The sequence below is a fragment of the Battus philenor genome, unplaced genomic scaffold (assembly GCF_028537555.1).
Source record: "Battus philenor isolate CCGP_79_NKW_IND1 unplaced genomic scaffold, ilBatPhil1.0.hap1 SCAF_6, whole genome shotgun sequence".
Classification (NCBI taxonomy): Eukaryota; Metazoa; Arthropoda; class Insecta; order Lepidoptera; family Papilionidae; genus Battus; species Battus philenor.
Genome location: NW_027181726.1, coordinates 10,752,318 through 10,769,624, shown reverse-complemented (window position 1 = coordinate 10,769,624; position 17,307 = coordinate 10,752,318). Strand labels below are relative to the sequence as shown.

The 17,307-nt window shown below is 35.0% G+C and overlaps 1 protein-coding gene across 4 annotated transcripts in view; it reads right to left on the bottom strand.

Moving 5' to 3' along the window:
• Positions 1-4,693: 4,693 nt before the first annotated feature.
• Positions 4,694-17,307, bottom strand: part of Rbp6 (RNA-binding protein 6) — a 511,568-nt gene continuing 498,954 nt past the window's right edge. For 3 of the 4 annotated variants that reach the window (XM_068773329.1, XM_068773330.1, XM_068773333.1), the window contains 4 exons: positions 12,785-12,850; positions 11,456-11,676; positions 9,260-9,326; positions 4,694-8,962 (listed from right to left, as the gene is read on the bottom strand). In XM_068773329.1, the coding sequence (XP_068629430.1) occupies positions 9,285-9,326; positions 11,456-11,676; positions 12,785-12,850 (329 nt within the window). In that variant the 3' untranslated portion in view covers positions 4,694-8,962; positions 9,260-9,284. The remainder of the gene's footprint in view (positions 8,963-9,259; positions 9,327-11,455; positions 11,677-12,784; positions 12,851-17,307) is intronic. The other variant, XM_068773331.1, reaches the window with a different exon arrangement.

The following is a 17,307-nucleotide window of genomic DNA, read 5'->3' as shown; positions in this document are numbered from 1 at the left end:
CATGTGGCATTTGATACGACGAAATTTTTAATCTGTTATAAATACAATTCCATATTAACTTCACTATTGACATACTTATTAATACTGTTAGTATTTCCTACGAAAGATGCTTCCAACGTGCCAAATTATTTCTAGCATTTTTGTTAATTATAAAAATCCTATATAACATTAAATTGGGTATTCAGTATGGTGAATAAAATTTAAGAAAAGCTCTCAAACCGGCACTTAACAGACTATTATAAAATTTTATTACGGGATTTATTTTCTTTAACGAGATCCCTCTCCGGCAATAATTGCTAAGTTTAATATAATTTTCTTTCAATTGTTTTCTTTTTCTATGTTATTTATAAATATCTATTAACAAGATGATCGGTTTTAACTGTAAAAGCTTTAAAGGGGTGAAAAAAAATTGTGATTGAAAATGAGTTTAATTTATCGTTCGCCCTTTATTAAGGTAAGTGGTTTCAGAAATAATAAACAAAGTAATGATAACATAGTAAATGTGTTTTCGAAATTTGGGTTATTACATATTTAAATTAATTATTATATATGATCTGTCCCTGGAGGATAAATATAACTTTTTCTAGAGTGATCACTTTAAACAGAGTGATTGGAAAAAGTAAAATAATGTTTGAAAATTGTTAGTTGTTTAAAAATTGACAAAAGTAATACATAACATTATTTTAGTATTATAATGTTTTAGTAATATTTATCATTTAGTAATATTTAATATTTGAGAAGTTACTTGTTCCGAAACTCTTTTATTAATTAAATCCTTATTTATTCGTATTTGTTAAGATAGCAGCAATATTTAGTAAATGGGTAGTAAGTGAATAAGTCATTTAAATTTGAATACATTTTTTTTCATTTTTAATCTCTAAAATAATACAAATTCCAACCAGATGAAATAGAAGAACGTAGCGACCCGAGCCAAGGCTGAATAAGGTGCACATAAGCTTCGCAAACTTAAAAGAGGTTGTAGGCTAAGCGATATCTGCACCCTGCCTTATGGAACACACAGAATCCGCAAACAGTATTTGATCAGCAGTAAAAATGGCAACTAAATTTTATTGTTTTGTTAGTCATCACTGCCTATTTTCTATAGACGTACTTGGATAGTTTTGATTATTTATTGGTGACGGGGTATTCTGCAAAAGATAATCAAGGTAGAAATAACTGTAACTATTTCTGTTACTTGAAATGTTATATCCAATGAAATTATTGAACTATAGTCCGTTTGTGTTAAGAATACGATGAATTATAATCGTTCGTCTACCTAGCCATGCCCGTAATCAATTAAATCGTTACTAAGTAGTCGTTATGTTATAAAGTAACTTACACTGGTTACTGTTAACTTGACCTGTTAATTTGAAAGCACTACGATGATAGACATGACTAATAAATCTTAACGCGAATGGACTATAGTTCGGTTACTTCGTTGGGGATTGTATATACAACCATGTAATTACTGGAAACGACGTTTTATGATATGATACAAATTATTACTACTTTACTAAATATTAATCATAAGAGGATTATTACAGCCGTAATTGATTATAAATCAAGAAAACAAAAGCACACAGTAAAAAGATACATATTTCATCGAGCCTTTTGTTATTTTAATTGTCAAAAGACATTACATAAAGACATTGTCGCAGTTCAGAATATTGTATTAACTAAACAGCTAGCTTAGAAGACAAAGCTTGTTATAATGTGTTTAGTATGCATCAAATTTAGAATACATAAACTGTAACAGCTTCAAATGATCAAACAGTGTCACAAAGACATCACAGATTAGAAACAACATTAATCATCTATGTAAAAACGAGTGCAGATTCATGTCAAACAATTCGATGAATAGTATACCATTTAATGTATGTAATAGTAAGTTGTTATTTTATTATATTCAATAAATAGTGAACAGAATTTGACACTGATTGCGCGTAGTACAATACCCGTCAATAAATATTGCACATCGACCTTTGGAAAGAGACTATCGGCCAATTTCGTCTAATTTTAGTAGAGCATTATCTTTGTTCCACGCTACCTATGTGACGTTTTGTCCGTCGCACGACTGACAACATATTTATCACCGGGTATTGTAAATATTTGAATAAATACGTTGCTCTTTTTATCTACTATAAACAAAACTTTTGATCTCAGTGTCACCTGATATTAAGTGATGACCATGTCTGCGATGCTACATGCTTGCCTAAAAGAAACCAATTCACTGTTGAATTGAAGACTTCTAAGTTATAGTGAGCTGGAAACAAAGATGCCGGTAGGTTTTACCGCACCTTTTCTGTTCGCTTTGTTTTACTTTAGTCATATTGATATTAACTTATAATATCTGACTTCGGACTATGTTTTTACATTTACAATAAATTTTAAATCAATTTTCTATGGAAACAGTTTGTTTATACCAAATGTAAAGTTTATATTCGGCAGATCATTATCAGAATATTTGGCAAATATTTTTTTTGCATTTTAGTTTTAAGTTTCACCTTGCTTAGTTGCTTTCTCGTATTGAGATGAAATGAAAAGATTTAGTTTGAATGAATTCAGTTTCCAATTACGTAGAATACAATGCTTTCACAGATTCATTTTATTTTAGTTGGGATCAGGTAAATCGTTAGGAGGTCGCCCTTTGCTTTCAGAATAAAGTCACGTTTCATATAAGATGGTTGAAGGTAGACTTTCACTCCCGTGAAACGTGAGATGTCCTGAATATTGTCCGATATATGTCGGACAGTAGGTAAAAAAATCTCAAGTTGCCTCTAAGTAATTTTACTTATATGTTGAATGTCACGGGAAAAACTTAGTGGCCGATCAAAATTTCATCGATTTGAAAACCTAATTTTATTAGTTTTTATATTAATATAAAATATAATAAAACATTCGAGAGATTTACGAGATTTTTACTTGTACTATCTTCAGTATATTTCAATGTACGATTCGATAGATCTGTATTTTGAGCACATTATTCATAATAATATTTACTTAGTACTATTTGCAATGACCACTTGTGCAGACCATGGAGGAAATGGCAGAAGAACCCAATTTTCACCAGAAACTATAATATAATCAGATTGAGTCTCCATTTGTTAATATCCTTCAATTTAAAAGAGCTAACAACAAACTAGGACGAGATTTTTTGTGATCCTTCTCCCAAAATTAGCACAGCATCAAAGCAATCCATTCCCAAGCTTTTTCACCATTTAGAAATTCACTTTTATAATGTTATTTTTAGTTTTAATTTATATAATTTCATTACAGATACTCAAAAGAGTTTTGTAACGATATATATACTACTAATTGTAACTAATTTAATAAAGCATAAAGGTGTTATTTAGGAAAATATGAATAGTTGGATTATATTTATTCTGAGATACGGCATGTATGAAATATATGCTTTTACCCAGATTGTACTCTTCGTATATGAGCGCAGTACAAGGTAATAAAATATCTATGCATAAGAATATTTAGCTATGTATAAGAATATTTTTTTTTGATTTGGAATATGTTTTGCTTTTTAACTATTTTATTTAATAATTGAATATTACGAAAGCTATTATTTATTAAAGTTAAAAATAATATATAATCTTGATATTTTTATAATTCGTAACTTGTAAATAGGTTAACCTTTTTTGTTTCATTTGATGGTAATGAAATGACTTAACTGTAGCAAATCTGTCCTGCCGTGATTTTGAAATACAAAATGCGCCACTCCTATTTGCTTTCGTAATTATGAGTTTCAAAAGTTTTTACCTTTTCTCTTTTTTGAATTTAATAAGTTACGGCTTTTATCGAAACTTTCTTGCTTTTAATAGAATTGGTCACAGCTGTGATTCATATCTGAAGTAATACATATATATATATATATAGAATGAAGTGATATATATATATATATATATATATATATATATATATATGATTTTATATTATTTTACGATGGTAACATACTAGAACGAGATATACTTGTTCACGATCAGGATATAGTAGTCTCTGGTGAAAATTAAATAGAGAGCGCTATATTTTTATCTACTCCCAAAAGAATTAAAACGTGGAAGCTCATTTTGTATATAATATAGACACGTTATATTTAATATTCAGACCAAAAAAAGTGTGGATATAGGATATAATTTGAGAAACATCCATTGCTCTTGATTTTGTAAATAAATTTATTATTATCTACTTATGATTATTTGCAGTAATATCTTGTTTTCGACACAAAAATAATGTTAGAGCAACCCAGTTTCATAGAAATGAAAATTAAATTGAATTCACATACAATGAAATCTTTAAGCATAAATCTATGAAGGTTTCAAATGAACTAGTTGTAGAGCAGTTTCATTTCGCTCTCTATTTTAAAATCCTTCGCATTGTATTAAAATTATTTTGGTAACTATTAAAATTCGTCAGTAATTGGTCAGTAAACAAAACAAAATAAAAAGTCATAAGTCTGTATTGTAATATCATTTACAATTGACCATGTTGACAGATGTTTGTCTCCAAAGTAATATTAGAATAAGTTTCGTTTCGTAACAGTTTTTTTTTGTTTTGTACAGTCTCAATGATTTTGCACATTTCTTTTGACTTTAGTATATTATTGCTAAGTGAGTGTTGGGGGGTAAGGGAAGGGAGATATAAATAAAACAACTGGTTATTGTTTGAACAATGTCCATATTATATTTATTACCACATACACACGGCACGATGTGAACCTTGTCTTAAATCATTGTATTATATTAGGTATATGTACATTGCACAATGTGTATACATACATCGCCATACACGCGCGCCCCGTAAGGCTGTATGATTAAATATCTCGTAGTATTATGTACGTTATAATAATGTAATATTCCAATAAGTTAAAGTGCACTGGTGCACGGAATCGGGGCGGCGGGCACACCCGCCGCTTTTTTACAAAATGTTTGATATTATCATTATTTTAATAAAGAGATGCCATAAAAACTAATTTATTCATCATTACGATTTTATCCATATTGTATACAGATTCATGTAACATATCATACACGAAGAAATGACGAAAATAATGCGCCGACACCGCGACACGCGTCGTCGCGGATCGTTCGCCTATCGTTATCTCCATTCTCTAATATTTTTAAATGTACATGACACCAAATTCGAACGTATATAAATCCAAATTTACTTTAATGTAAAATCTTAGGTAATTGATTTTTATTGCTATAGAAAATCAGTCAGCACGCGAAGCACGTAATCGAGAAGTAACCGCGAGAACGAAAGCAAGCGGGCGGCGTTGCGCGGAGGGCGGGGGGCGGGAGGGTTGCGCGGGGCGTAGGGGGTGCGCAGGCGCGGGCGGCGCTGTGGTGTCACGCTGCCCGCCTCGGCCCGCCGGTACTCTCAAACGCCATTCTCACAGGCACGCTCTGATGCTGCAGTGACGACTCGGTCGGGTGGTCCGGTCGGTTCGTGTGGAGCCAATACGCGTCCGGTTCTACGCGAATAAGTATACCTTTGGTCCTTGAAACGTTTAGTTGGCCATCGCCGAGTATGCAAAGCTACTTGAACTAAGGCCGCCGTCGCGACTCTACGAACTTTACCAGTCTGTCGATTTATAGATTAAAATTAATTATTATCTTTTAAATAACGATATAAAGTCGATCGTGTGTAAATTAATGTAGAACTTCAATATACAAAATATAATAAATTATCTTTTCATTTTTATTTATACGATGGATATATATGTTGCAATATTAGGATTAATAAAAGAATTTTTTTAAATAATTTGAGATCTTGCTTACTTTTACGTAGTCTTTATTTGGATATAGAACACATTTCTAAAAGATGACAGGAATTACTCAACTATTGCGTATACGTCACGCGCTTGCGCTTCGATCACGCCTCTACGTCCTAACCCTGACACACGGGTCTACGCAATTACACTGAAAATAACATCGAGTAACTTTTGTTAAACTTATAACGCCTTTTAGAGAGTATTCTGTTACATTATTAGTTAATTATTGCCATATCGTAATGAAAATTAAAATCCTAGTAAGATAATAAAATAAAAAAAAATTAAAGAAATTAAACATACTGACATCGAAAATATATTATAATTACGTGTAACAAAAATGAAACGATTGTGATATTGTCTTAAATAAATCATAGGAACAAGAATGAAACTAATCTTCCCGACAAGCTAATCCAGATTGCAGCTCGAATGAGTCTAATAATATCGAATAGATGGTCTTAAAACGTCTTTTTACACATGCGGCTAACTATTATGTACAATAGTCACTATGTTACATCTCGGTGCAGTCGCGGCGAACCGATGGCTTCTCACGAACGCGGCGAGGCGAACGTCTCTCACTATATAACGTATGTATGTGTGTATGTATGTTTGTACTCGTACTCGCACGGGGACAAGCGGCCGTGTACGCTTCTCCTACTTTAAAAAGGTCTGTAAGAAAATATAATTATAGTGAGGATGTGAGAGTGAGTGAGACAGCCGACGGCAGAGCGACGCACGCGCACCGCTCAGCCGCCGGCTCGGGCCTAACAATTATAACATTTCATCGTAATTAATTAAATATTCTAAGAAAAAATGTCTTAAATACCTATAACACCGTAAATATAAAACAAATAATTACGTTAATTTGTTAGGTGATATCGATTTTTCGTCCGTCTCACACCTTACGATTTGATTATCAATTTCCTAGCTAACGTTAACAAGATAATTGCGGACGCGTCTCTTGCGGCGTGCGGTAGCTTGCCCCGCACATGTGACGTCATTTTAGCGAACGATCTTCCGGCATCAGAAACGAAAAGAACGCTAAGCGAACGCGCTGCCCTGCGACGGACGCGCTCCGTCTAACCGTTATTCAATTAACTACGTACTCATAAGTAATAAATTACCTTTAAAAAGAATATTGATTTATTTCGTATCATTTTCAATATTTTTTTTTTTTGTAACAGGAAACATTTATATTTATAACGTATTTATATAATAATAGCATTTAAAAGATTGTTCATTATTATTACCTAAATTTTAATACCTAGATTTAATAATATTAATGTTTAATTGATGTAGGTAATGAGTAATAATAATAATAATAGTAAATAACGAACGATTGCAACCGAGTGCACGTGTGTAGCGAGCGGACCACGGCCATCTACTGAAATTCGACAGAGCGATCGTAAAATGTCTCCAGTACCTAACGAATATGATTAATGAATTGACTTTATAATTTATTCTATTACCTCGAACCTGCGCTTTTGGCTGTAATTTTCTTAATATCCCTGTGTTCAGTTTATTGAAATGTATGTTTTAGGTAACTATACCCCATTCTCGGTACGAAAATTTTACGGTTTTACAATAATAATTAATTTGATTAAAACTTTAAATATATACGACTAAGTACGGTGTAACTCCGCGATTCGATGGAGCCGCGCAATTTGTTCAACAGTGGTCTTACATTACGGTAAATACAATCGTAAGAAACAATGCAATATTAATTACGTAATGCACAAAACTGTTATTACAATTACAATACCTACTCCAAAGGTACAAGAGAAACGAATTATCTTAATGCGACGAGAGATATTCTGAAATGTTCCGACGTAGCTTCCCAAACATTCCTATGAATCGTTAACATGATCATGTTATCCTTAGGATAAAAATTTATACCATAATATATATTATTATTAGAACGTATGTATACGTGTTACTAATATACTCATATAAGAAAGAATTCGAAAAATGTCTTGCTATAGAAACAGAACGATCGTTTAAACACGTGATTTTATACAATTCGAATTAGGCGAAAAATAATGACGTCGATAAGTAAAATATGCTCAATATGCAGTAATATAGTAATTATGTTAATTAATATTTGACATTAATATTAAAAATAGATAGAATAAAATATGTGATGGTGGACGAGCGGAGAGATACGCGGCGGACGCGGTGCTGGAGTTGATTCGGCGAGCGTTGCGTCGTGCAGCCGTCGCGCAGTCGTCGCGTCGCCGCCGCGTCGTGCCGCGTCGCCGCCGCGTCGCCGTAGCAGCGCACGGCCGCACCGGCTCTACCTACCTACACCGCTACGGACAAACTCAACTCTGTACACGCGGAACACGGGGGAGGGATAAAAGCTTACTGCCGATAACATTAAACCTCTTATTAAATCTGAACATTTCAAAGTGACATACAAGCGTTCTATTAAAAATCCTAATTCGGCGGTGAATATGTACGTCACGCGCCGAAAACTGTTCAACTAACGAAGGTCACCCTCGCAAGTAAGGGCGCATGCAAGATACACCTTAATCTGTATTTAACTATTAATAATAAAATATTTATTAAGATATAATACCTCCCTGCAATAAACTCCACTAGATGCATTTATTTAATTATGAAATGTATTTTTTTGTAGTTTATTATTTATCTGACAACACATCTACGGTACAGTCGAAAGCGAGAATAATTAGAAAAAATACCTGTTTAATTAATAGACTATCTCTTGTTCATACGACAAAAAGTAGAGTATCGATATTTACAATAGAGTCGGTATTTTATCCGTGGATAAGGGGAGAAAGGTCCGGGAAGAGAAGATGAAGGAGAAGGGTACGGCGTGAGACTGAGATGCCGCGGTCGACGGATCGGTCCGCGCGGTGGCCGGACGGATTAGACGACCGTCGCCGATGCGGCGTGCGACCGCGCAGGCTGCGCGGCGACTGCGCAGCGGCTTTGCGGCAGCTGCGTGTGGGCTGCGCGGCGACTGTAGATTGCAACCGAGGGTGGGAAGAGCCGCAAGAGCAGCGCGGTAGATGCGCGGTTGCGGAAACACAACGCTGTAGATACGCGGTTGCAGAAACACAACACGGTAGATGCGCGGTTGCGGAAACGCAGTGCAGCGACTGCGCTGTATTGCGGCAGCTGGTTGACCCAACGCTCGCTACGCGTCGCCGAGCCGCTCGCCACCTGCATAAAATATTTTTTCCCGTAAGTACTATCTACCTAGCACAATGTTCAACATCTTCATCACTTCACAAAACAAAGCTCTGTAAAAATAGTAAGGCAAAAAAGTACACATATTATAATAACGTTTTTAATGGGGAAAACACACACTGATCCATGATTTGCTACTGATTTAATAGCTGCAAAAACTTCATTACATTAACCTGTCTTATCTATCATTTATTATCAAGTTAAAAAACATAATTACTTAACACTTTTAATACACGTTATAGAAAGTAGAACTACTGTATATGTACTCACGTTATATATTTGTGCTATAACACTTTCAATGATAACCATTGGTGAATGCCGCAGGAATCAGTGGTCCCTGAAATAAGAAAATTAGGAACAAATTATAATTGGCAGTACTTTTTTGTTTTGAAAGTGAATAAGCCCCTTTTCAACGTCAGACCCCTTCCACTATCGGATGTCTAGACGCACCCCCAGTGCGTTTTAATTCTTCCGTTGTTGCATCCCTCGCTTTCTGAGTAAGCGTTTCGCTCCGATGCTTTTAATGATACAACGAAAGGATAAACTTGTATGGATCTGTAACCGTTTAAAAATACGTTTGCGTCTTTAAGGATTCAGTTATATTTATATATTGATTATAAATACTCTACAATACATAAATTTCATCAACATAATTTTTTTTCTAATGCAGCACATGCCACCATGTAATCTCTTAAAGCCATAGCGACCATCTGTTCTGCGCGCTATGTGGCCTGGCTACTGCTACTTCAATTTGACATTCAAAATCTAGCCCATGTCCTGCTTTAATTCGTTCACAGTTCCTAAATGCTTCGCTAAAATTATATACTACATTGATGCACTGCAAAAAGTCAATTTGTGTTTAAATATCAAGTGAACAAGTCCGTAATTGGACGGCAACATAAAGCGTTCACTAGAACATTAACCTCTCTTGGGGCAGATTTAAAGGTAGTAAGTTTGGTGTTCGCAGTCGATAGAGCGGTAGCGAGCTTCGTGGCCAGCAAAATAAAAACAACGAGTAGATGAGTTAGAGCTGCGAGCGACCGCTCGGCAACGGTAATTACACCGCTTGTTCTCCTTGATTTACGATTATTGCCCAGGGGCATTCCCGTTACCTAATAAGACCATTTCGTACCCGGGAACCACATGCGTTCCGCTGGTCTGGATCGCTGGTTTAGCTAGATCGTTCATTCTCTCATTAGTTGTGTATTTGTATTAGACAGGGATTGAGAGAGATTGCGACTCAATATACTTTTTCCGATTTTCCTCACATGTGACTCTGTTAATTTATTAATTTTCGGCAACGGGTTCTAGTAATTCATCATTTGAAATTAAGTGTGTTGGATATAGAAAGAAAGATGTTAATAAAACGATTTGTAAAATATTTAAGAGATACGGGGGCAAGAAGTATGATTTAGTCCTGGTAGCGAATCGCTGACAAGCAATGAAGACTGATGGCGTCTCCCGAAAGCGGTTATAGAGCGGTCGCAGCTTTAAAAAGCCATTACCCGCGGCGGTGCACCGTAGATTGCCGCCTCCGTCGCGCCGAGCTCATATTTCGGAATATACTTTATAATCGCGTCTCTCGCGCTTCACTTGCTCACTAACTTATGGTGATTATGCTTTAAGAGCGTCAAGGAAGATCGGTTCCATAATGAGATTGGAACGTCTCGCTAAAATTTTAGAGTGTCGTCGGCTGCTAATTGCATCTGCGGTACTCATCGTGCTCTCCTTGCTGAGTTAGTTCAGACATTTTACTCTAAGCGAACTCTACATTTTGACATAAGTAACTGCGTACTAAAATTAACCTAAATTTACACCAGCTGCGAAAAATAAGCACAACTTTTTAATTTTGATGGTGTTCAAAACGAATTGTACAGTCTCGTCTCGCAAATCAAAAGTTGAAGAGAAAAAAAACAAAACAAAACAAACATTAATTTGAATTTCGTGACAGAACAAACTTTACGAGAAGGACAATTTCGCGAATTGCCTTCATTTCTATTTTGCTGAGATAGGCATTTTTGAGTAGGACGTTATAAATGTAAAAGTTACAATCGAAACTTAATGAACTTCATTCCATTCATCGTGAAATAAATTATACTTTAATCTTTTCCTCGTTCGATATGTCCGTATTAAATTCTTTTTTGCTTAATCGTAATTAAGGGTAATGTTTGCAACTAGTGAAGTATAAATAGTGGAAGTAACGAAAATATTACTCCATATTTATGTTAATCGAAAAAGTTAAGTTGAATTAAGATCTGAGAAATGTGTTTTAAGTAAAGTAAGTCAGTCCAGCCAAGCTGATCTAAATTGCCTAACGGTGTAAGATTTCGTGAGCATCTAATCATTAGTTGCACCGTTAAATTCAAGTTAAATAAGATAAAATATATGACCTATACCTAAACCAAGAGCAATAAAGGAACCGGAAGACTGGGCCATGATAATATGATCTAAGTTTAGAAAACTCACTGGGGTGTAATTGAGGGGCGCACGGCTGACGGCGATGGCTGGGAACCCGGAAGGTTGAGGGCTAGCGGCTTGCACGTAGCCAACGCTGTCAGCGGCGGAGCCATAGACGTCCAAAGCGGGCCCCGGCGAGCTAGCGGCGGGAAAGCCAGCGCGCCCGCCTGCTGCGTGCGGCGACGCCGGTGGCCCAAACCCAGCTGCAGCTGCCTGATAGTTGTTCATCACTGCGAACACAATAATATCACGTTATCTATATAGCCGACTCTAAGTAATAACGTATACAAATACCTGCCTCAGGAATAAATTGCATTCGTAAAGCAAATAACTTTTAAAACATTATTGAATAACTTTTATAATGTAACTTTAATTCTTTCGCGTTAAAAATGCTATGAATGCGGTGTCTTACTGTCTGTCGGCTTCGATATGTCACGTTAATTAATTAATGAACTAAGACAAAGTTACCAAAAATATTGTACATCAGCTTCATATATAATTACATAAATCATATGTGTATTTAACCAATTATACTGTAAAGATAAAAAAATACATTTCGGTAATTAGATCAATAATACTCTATGAATAGAATGTAAAATCGACCTTAATCGTGGCATAAAATATTCATATATTTAGGCCTAAAAATTTTCACCAATCAATTCGATTCTAATTAGAAACTCATATAACAGAGTGAAAACTTTGAGTTATAAATTTAAACGCATTGGATTATGTCTAACAGTTTATTATAATCCACAGCATTTTTATCGCGAAAGAACTATACGGAGTTTTTATATCACCACAGAACATTTTCACAATTCTTATTTTAAAATCATGATGATTAAATAACATAAATTATAGCATATTAGTAATACAAAAGACAGAAAACAACAGTTATTAACAAATACACTTCATTAAATACATATAATATGTTATTAACACTGAGGATGTGTATACTAATTGATACGTACTGTTTGTTACATTTTCAGGAGTATTTGAAGCCATTTTTAAAACAGAGCATTATTTATTGTTTTTATATTATATATGTAAATGTCGATTGTAACGTTTCGTGTGCAGTACTGTTTTAAAGCGTAAAGTTATTTAACAATTATGCATACAGGATCATTACAGTGACTATTTATAAGTAAGTGTAAGTCGTAAGAATAATTCCAGAAGAGACCAATTTTGATAGTATAAACTCTCCTATATCGCAATTGTACAATTTCTTCAAAATTTCAATGTGATCGAAACAAATTAGTGGCACGAATATTTTATGTGTGTGATTTATAAAAATGAATCCGGCTTATTTGGTCGCTTGTGCAGTCGGTTACGCGGCCTCACCTGAGAGAGCCTGCGCGAGCAGCGGTGTGTTGTTGTTCGGTGTGAGTTGGCCGTTGGTCAGGTCAACTGCAAACATACACATGATTCGCATATCTTCGTGAACGGGAGTCGCAAATGATCCGTTAGTCACAGTTTTCTAACATCCATGACTGAACCATCAACGTCGTTTTCCAAACGCAACCTATACGAATTGTCTCTCCCGTAATATTGTAATGGCTTGAGCGGTGGCGGCTAGTAATGGGTCCCAAAGGAACAATTTGAAAAGAAACAACGTACAAATTCAGGTAACAAGTTTACTGACGTAAAATTCTTATCTATATGGTGACGGACCATAAGGTTTGATTATAATTCGCTCTCGTGCAAGACAAGTGTTCATCAATTAAAGAAGTATCGATCAACTACCTGACTTTTTAATGCTGATACAATTTTTATGTAAATAAATTGAAGAAAGAAATGCATTCAACCTTATTCAAGAGGTTATAGAAAATAGGAATGTAACGTGTAAATGGTGAAAAAATTTATATTCTCAATTTAGGTAAACATATTTTTATAAACTTGTGAGAAACCAAGAGGTTAAGGGAAGTTTATGCCAAAATGCGTATAGTATTCTGGGATATGATAATGTAATAAGAATATTAATATTACTATCTACTTATCCTGCAACTTTGAATCATAAATCTTTATAATCATAAATAGATTACATTATAATGTTATAAAATTGTATACGTCTCTAGGGAAAAATTGAGCAAAAAAATTGAATTGCCTAAACGCATGAATATTTTAACTAAAGAAGACAGCGAAGTTGACGAATAAAGACGCCGTAAAGATTATGTGGCATGAGAAAAAAAAATGATCACGTATGTCACGTGCATTCAAATGAAAAACAGTGCCCGAAGTTTCGCGGGAATAAATCACGGAGGACGAAAAAACTTTTACAAAATATCCAGTAAATTATCCGACGTGAGTTCTCGCTGGCACGCGGTGGTCTGCTTATTGAATAGGGAGCGACATTAGCATACACAGCACGTCGCAGCAGCTTGACGCCGCCCGCTGGTGACTCCCTCCACGCTCGACACCCTGCTCTAGCCTTTATAGCGCCTTGATTTCCGCACTAATTACCCTTGCGTATTATGGAAACTTTAAAAGCAAAATGAAAACTAATCACGAATTAAACAATTGCCTTGTCCCATACTCGTGTTTTTCAACTGATTTTATTATGTTTACTAAACAGTTATTCGTGTAGAAGGATAAACAGAAAAGTGCTATAAAACAAAATATTAAGACAAAGATTGAAGAGGAAGCATAAATGTTAGCGCAATTTTGCTTGCTCATAGCACCACCATTAGCCCTATTGGCTTATACGACAAATTTTAATTTTGTCAGATGCGCGAGTTATGATTTAGTGTGAAAAATGAAGGTCCGCGGCAGCGCCAGGTGATTACCGGCCCGAGAGTGACTTTGCTAAAAAAGTACAAAATAAGTAATGGAGGATGAATGATAGATGGCGTGGCGGGCAGCCGCCTTTCGACCGTTCTCGTTCGCTGGCCGGCTCCGAAATGCTGACACACTTTAATAACATTACGTAGCGACGTGAGAGGCTATTCGAGGGTCGTCCCTTAATAAATAAGAATTTGAGAGGTATCGCAGACACGTCTACCAATCGTTAAAGTTCCCATCGAGCGTACTCTATTCCTTCCCTATTGTTAAAGAGCACTTCAGCTATATTTACTGAACAGGTGCTCGGCGCACATGTATTGGTGATTATGATCTTTATCGCTGTTTTCAATCAAATATATCGTTCAATATCATTAACATAAAGTGATTTAGATACATGTGTACAAATGTTCGAACGTTATAGCAAACTAGCGGCTTCAATTTCACTTCACGGTTCAGAACACAGCGAACAAAGTCACAAGCAGACGCAACTAAACTTGCGCTTCAGGCGTGTTCCTGACCTCAAATAATTTACGACTTAAACAATTCACTTAACAGACAAACAGCGTGAGTAGCAAGTCCGTAGCTATCTACACCAACCGTCTCTGTTTCGGACGTTAACTTCGCTTACAGCAGTGAACATTTAATTTGTGTCGATGTCGAAATATACCAAAAACTAAATTAACTTAAAAATCACAAACTCTATCACGGTATCATTGTAACGGCTTTTCCTTTTAATTAGGTGAAGGAATGGCAATGAGAAAAATGAAGACGTCAAATCAGAAATCAAATTGGTAAGACATACATAAAACAGATCAGGTTTCCAATTTTATCAGGTTGTTTATTACGGACTACGACCTTTTTATAGGGGCAAACGTAATTCGCACCCTTAGTTGGTCCGATCTCACCTTGGCAAGGAAGCATATATTCATCTATAAATTCAGTTGCCGTCTTGCAAAAGCTATTCGAACTTTCATAATTGCGAAGTTCGGGGAAACTTAATAATTCTTCTTCAGAAGTAGGATGACGGCCGTGCGAAATATTCACAAGGCGTGGTAGCTCCGTAAGACCCACCTTTGTAGACCGTACAAAGATATTGTAGGTTGCTTTTATCTCTTATCTTTTTAACAAAAACTTTTTAATTTATTGTGCATGTTCTAAATGAATTTAACGTTTTTACAAAGATAATAATAAATTTTGATTAAGGAATCATTATATTGCTTGGGAATAAGATAGAATTAAAACAAATTTTACGTTTTGTTTACGCTATCTAAAAATCCATATATATGGCGATAGTAAACAAAAATTGTAAGAAAAAATTTTTCGTGGGTAAAAAAATTGAGTAGTCACATCTTTCACCTATGAGATCCCAATACTTCATTTCCCACTTGGCGAATTGAAATGTTTTATTTCAGCGTTTACGAGGTCCCGGCCCCGCATACGGATCGTAGTACCGAAAACGTATATTTAATAGATGCCATCAATAACTCGCGCTGGAGATGATACGCCCTGGGGCTTGTCGATCGTTTATCTGCCGGGAGTTTTCTCAATTGCAAATTAATCTAATTTTTATACTGGCTATTGCCGGCCGCCACGCACGCGTTTCCGTTCGCACATTTCTTATTCAGGAAACGGAGGCGCTTCGATTCTCGCGGGAATAAACATTGAACTCGTCAAACACAACCCACGCAATTCACGGAATGGTTCAGTCATAGACACGGATTTAATATCAGAGAAAACACTTAAAGCACATTTAAAAAGCATAAGGAAAATATATCAATACATCCGAGAAAAACACAATTTTATCAGATTAAGTTAAAATTTTATCTACAAAAAACTAAATTTTGAATTCATATAAAATGTCTACCAATTTTAAAACTCATATAACGCTTGTAGAGCTCCATTTAAATATCTACATGAACTACGACAAAAGTATGTTTCTATTCTATTTTTCAAATTGAATTTGGACTAAATAATATGTCTAATTGCGTTGAAGATTTTACATGAAAGATCCATGTAAAGGTTTGCCTAAGGCATTACAATGTATTTACTTAATTTACTATTCTAGAAATTTCTCTTAAAACTAATACCATTATTACTCAAATACATCTATAAAACGAGATTGCACCACCCATTACAATAGTTTTACCAAATTGTTTCTATATCTATTCACTTACATTTCTACCTACTATAAAGTTTTTTTAGAAAGCAGTTTTTTAATTTGTTTCAAATTTTATTTCCTACATATAACTGAGTATTGAAGACGCCATAAATTTTGAAGCATTACTAATTACAATGTAAAACGCCTGCACAATTTCAAATAACTAATTCTAGACTATTGAAAAATCCGCTAGTTACATTATTAGTTGCCAGATTGAGTCTACAAATTGCGGTTACGTAGTTAATTTCTTTTTCACATTCTAATTTCTTTCTTCTAATCTAGTATCTATTATTTTGTCTATTTTTTCTAATCCACTTTTTTCAATTTGGCCTTACTATTAAATTTCTACCACACTTTAATTTTTACGAAAAACTTCACAAACAACAACCTTAGAGGCCATTGCATTGCCTACTCTATGCTAATTTGTCAAATTGCCAGAGAGCGGAATTAATTACTTATATGTTCAAAATAAACGTTACTCGCCCTATTGATGATGTGGACGTCAAACTTCTTTCACCGAACTGCTGTTACCTCTTGCATTCAACGCGACACTTTATTCTATACTTTCATCGTATAGTGACTAAAATGCACTAATTTATTATCAGTAGTTCAGCCCTATATCCCGATACGGGAGTGCATTTTTACTAAACACAAACAAAGACTGTTGTATATTAATGCACATCTAACACCATAGGGAAAGAGGGCTCACTATCGTGTACTGGGTTTTTATGCCAAGGATTCGTGCTTAAATCGACAGTATCTAGAAGAGATTAGTATGCTAATAGAACTGATTATATGGTCTTCCGGAACGATTTTCCGACAGTAAGTTTCTACATAAAATTTTATGGGCAATGGAGCTTGCTAGACTAGCGTATCGAAGTATACACAAAATCTAGTTATATACATACATAACATAAAATCTAACTAA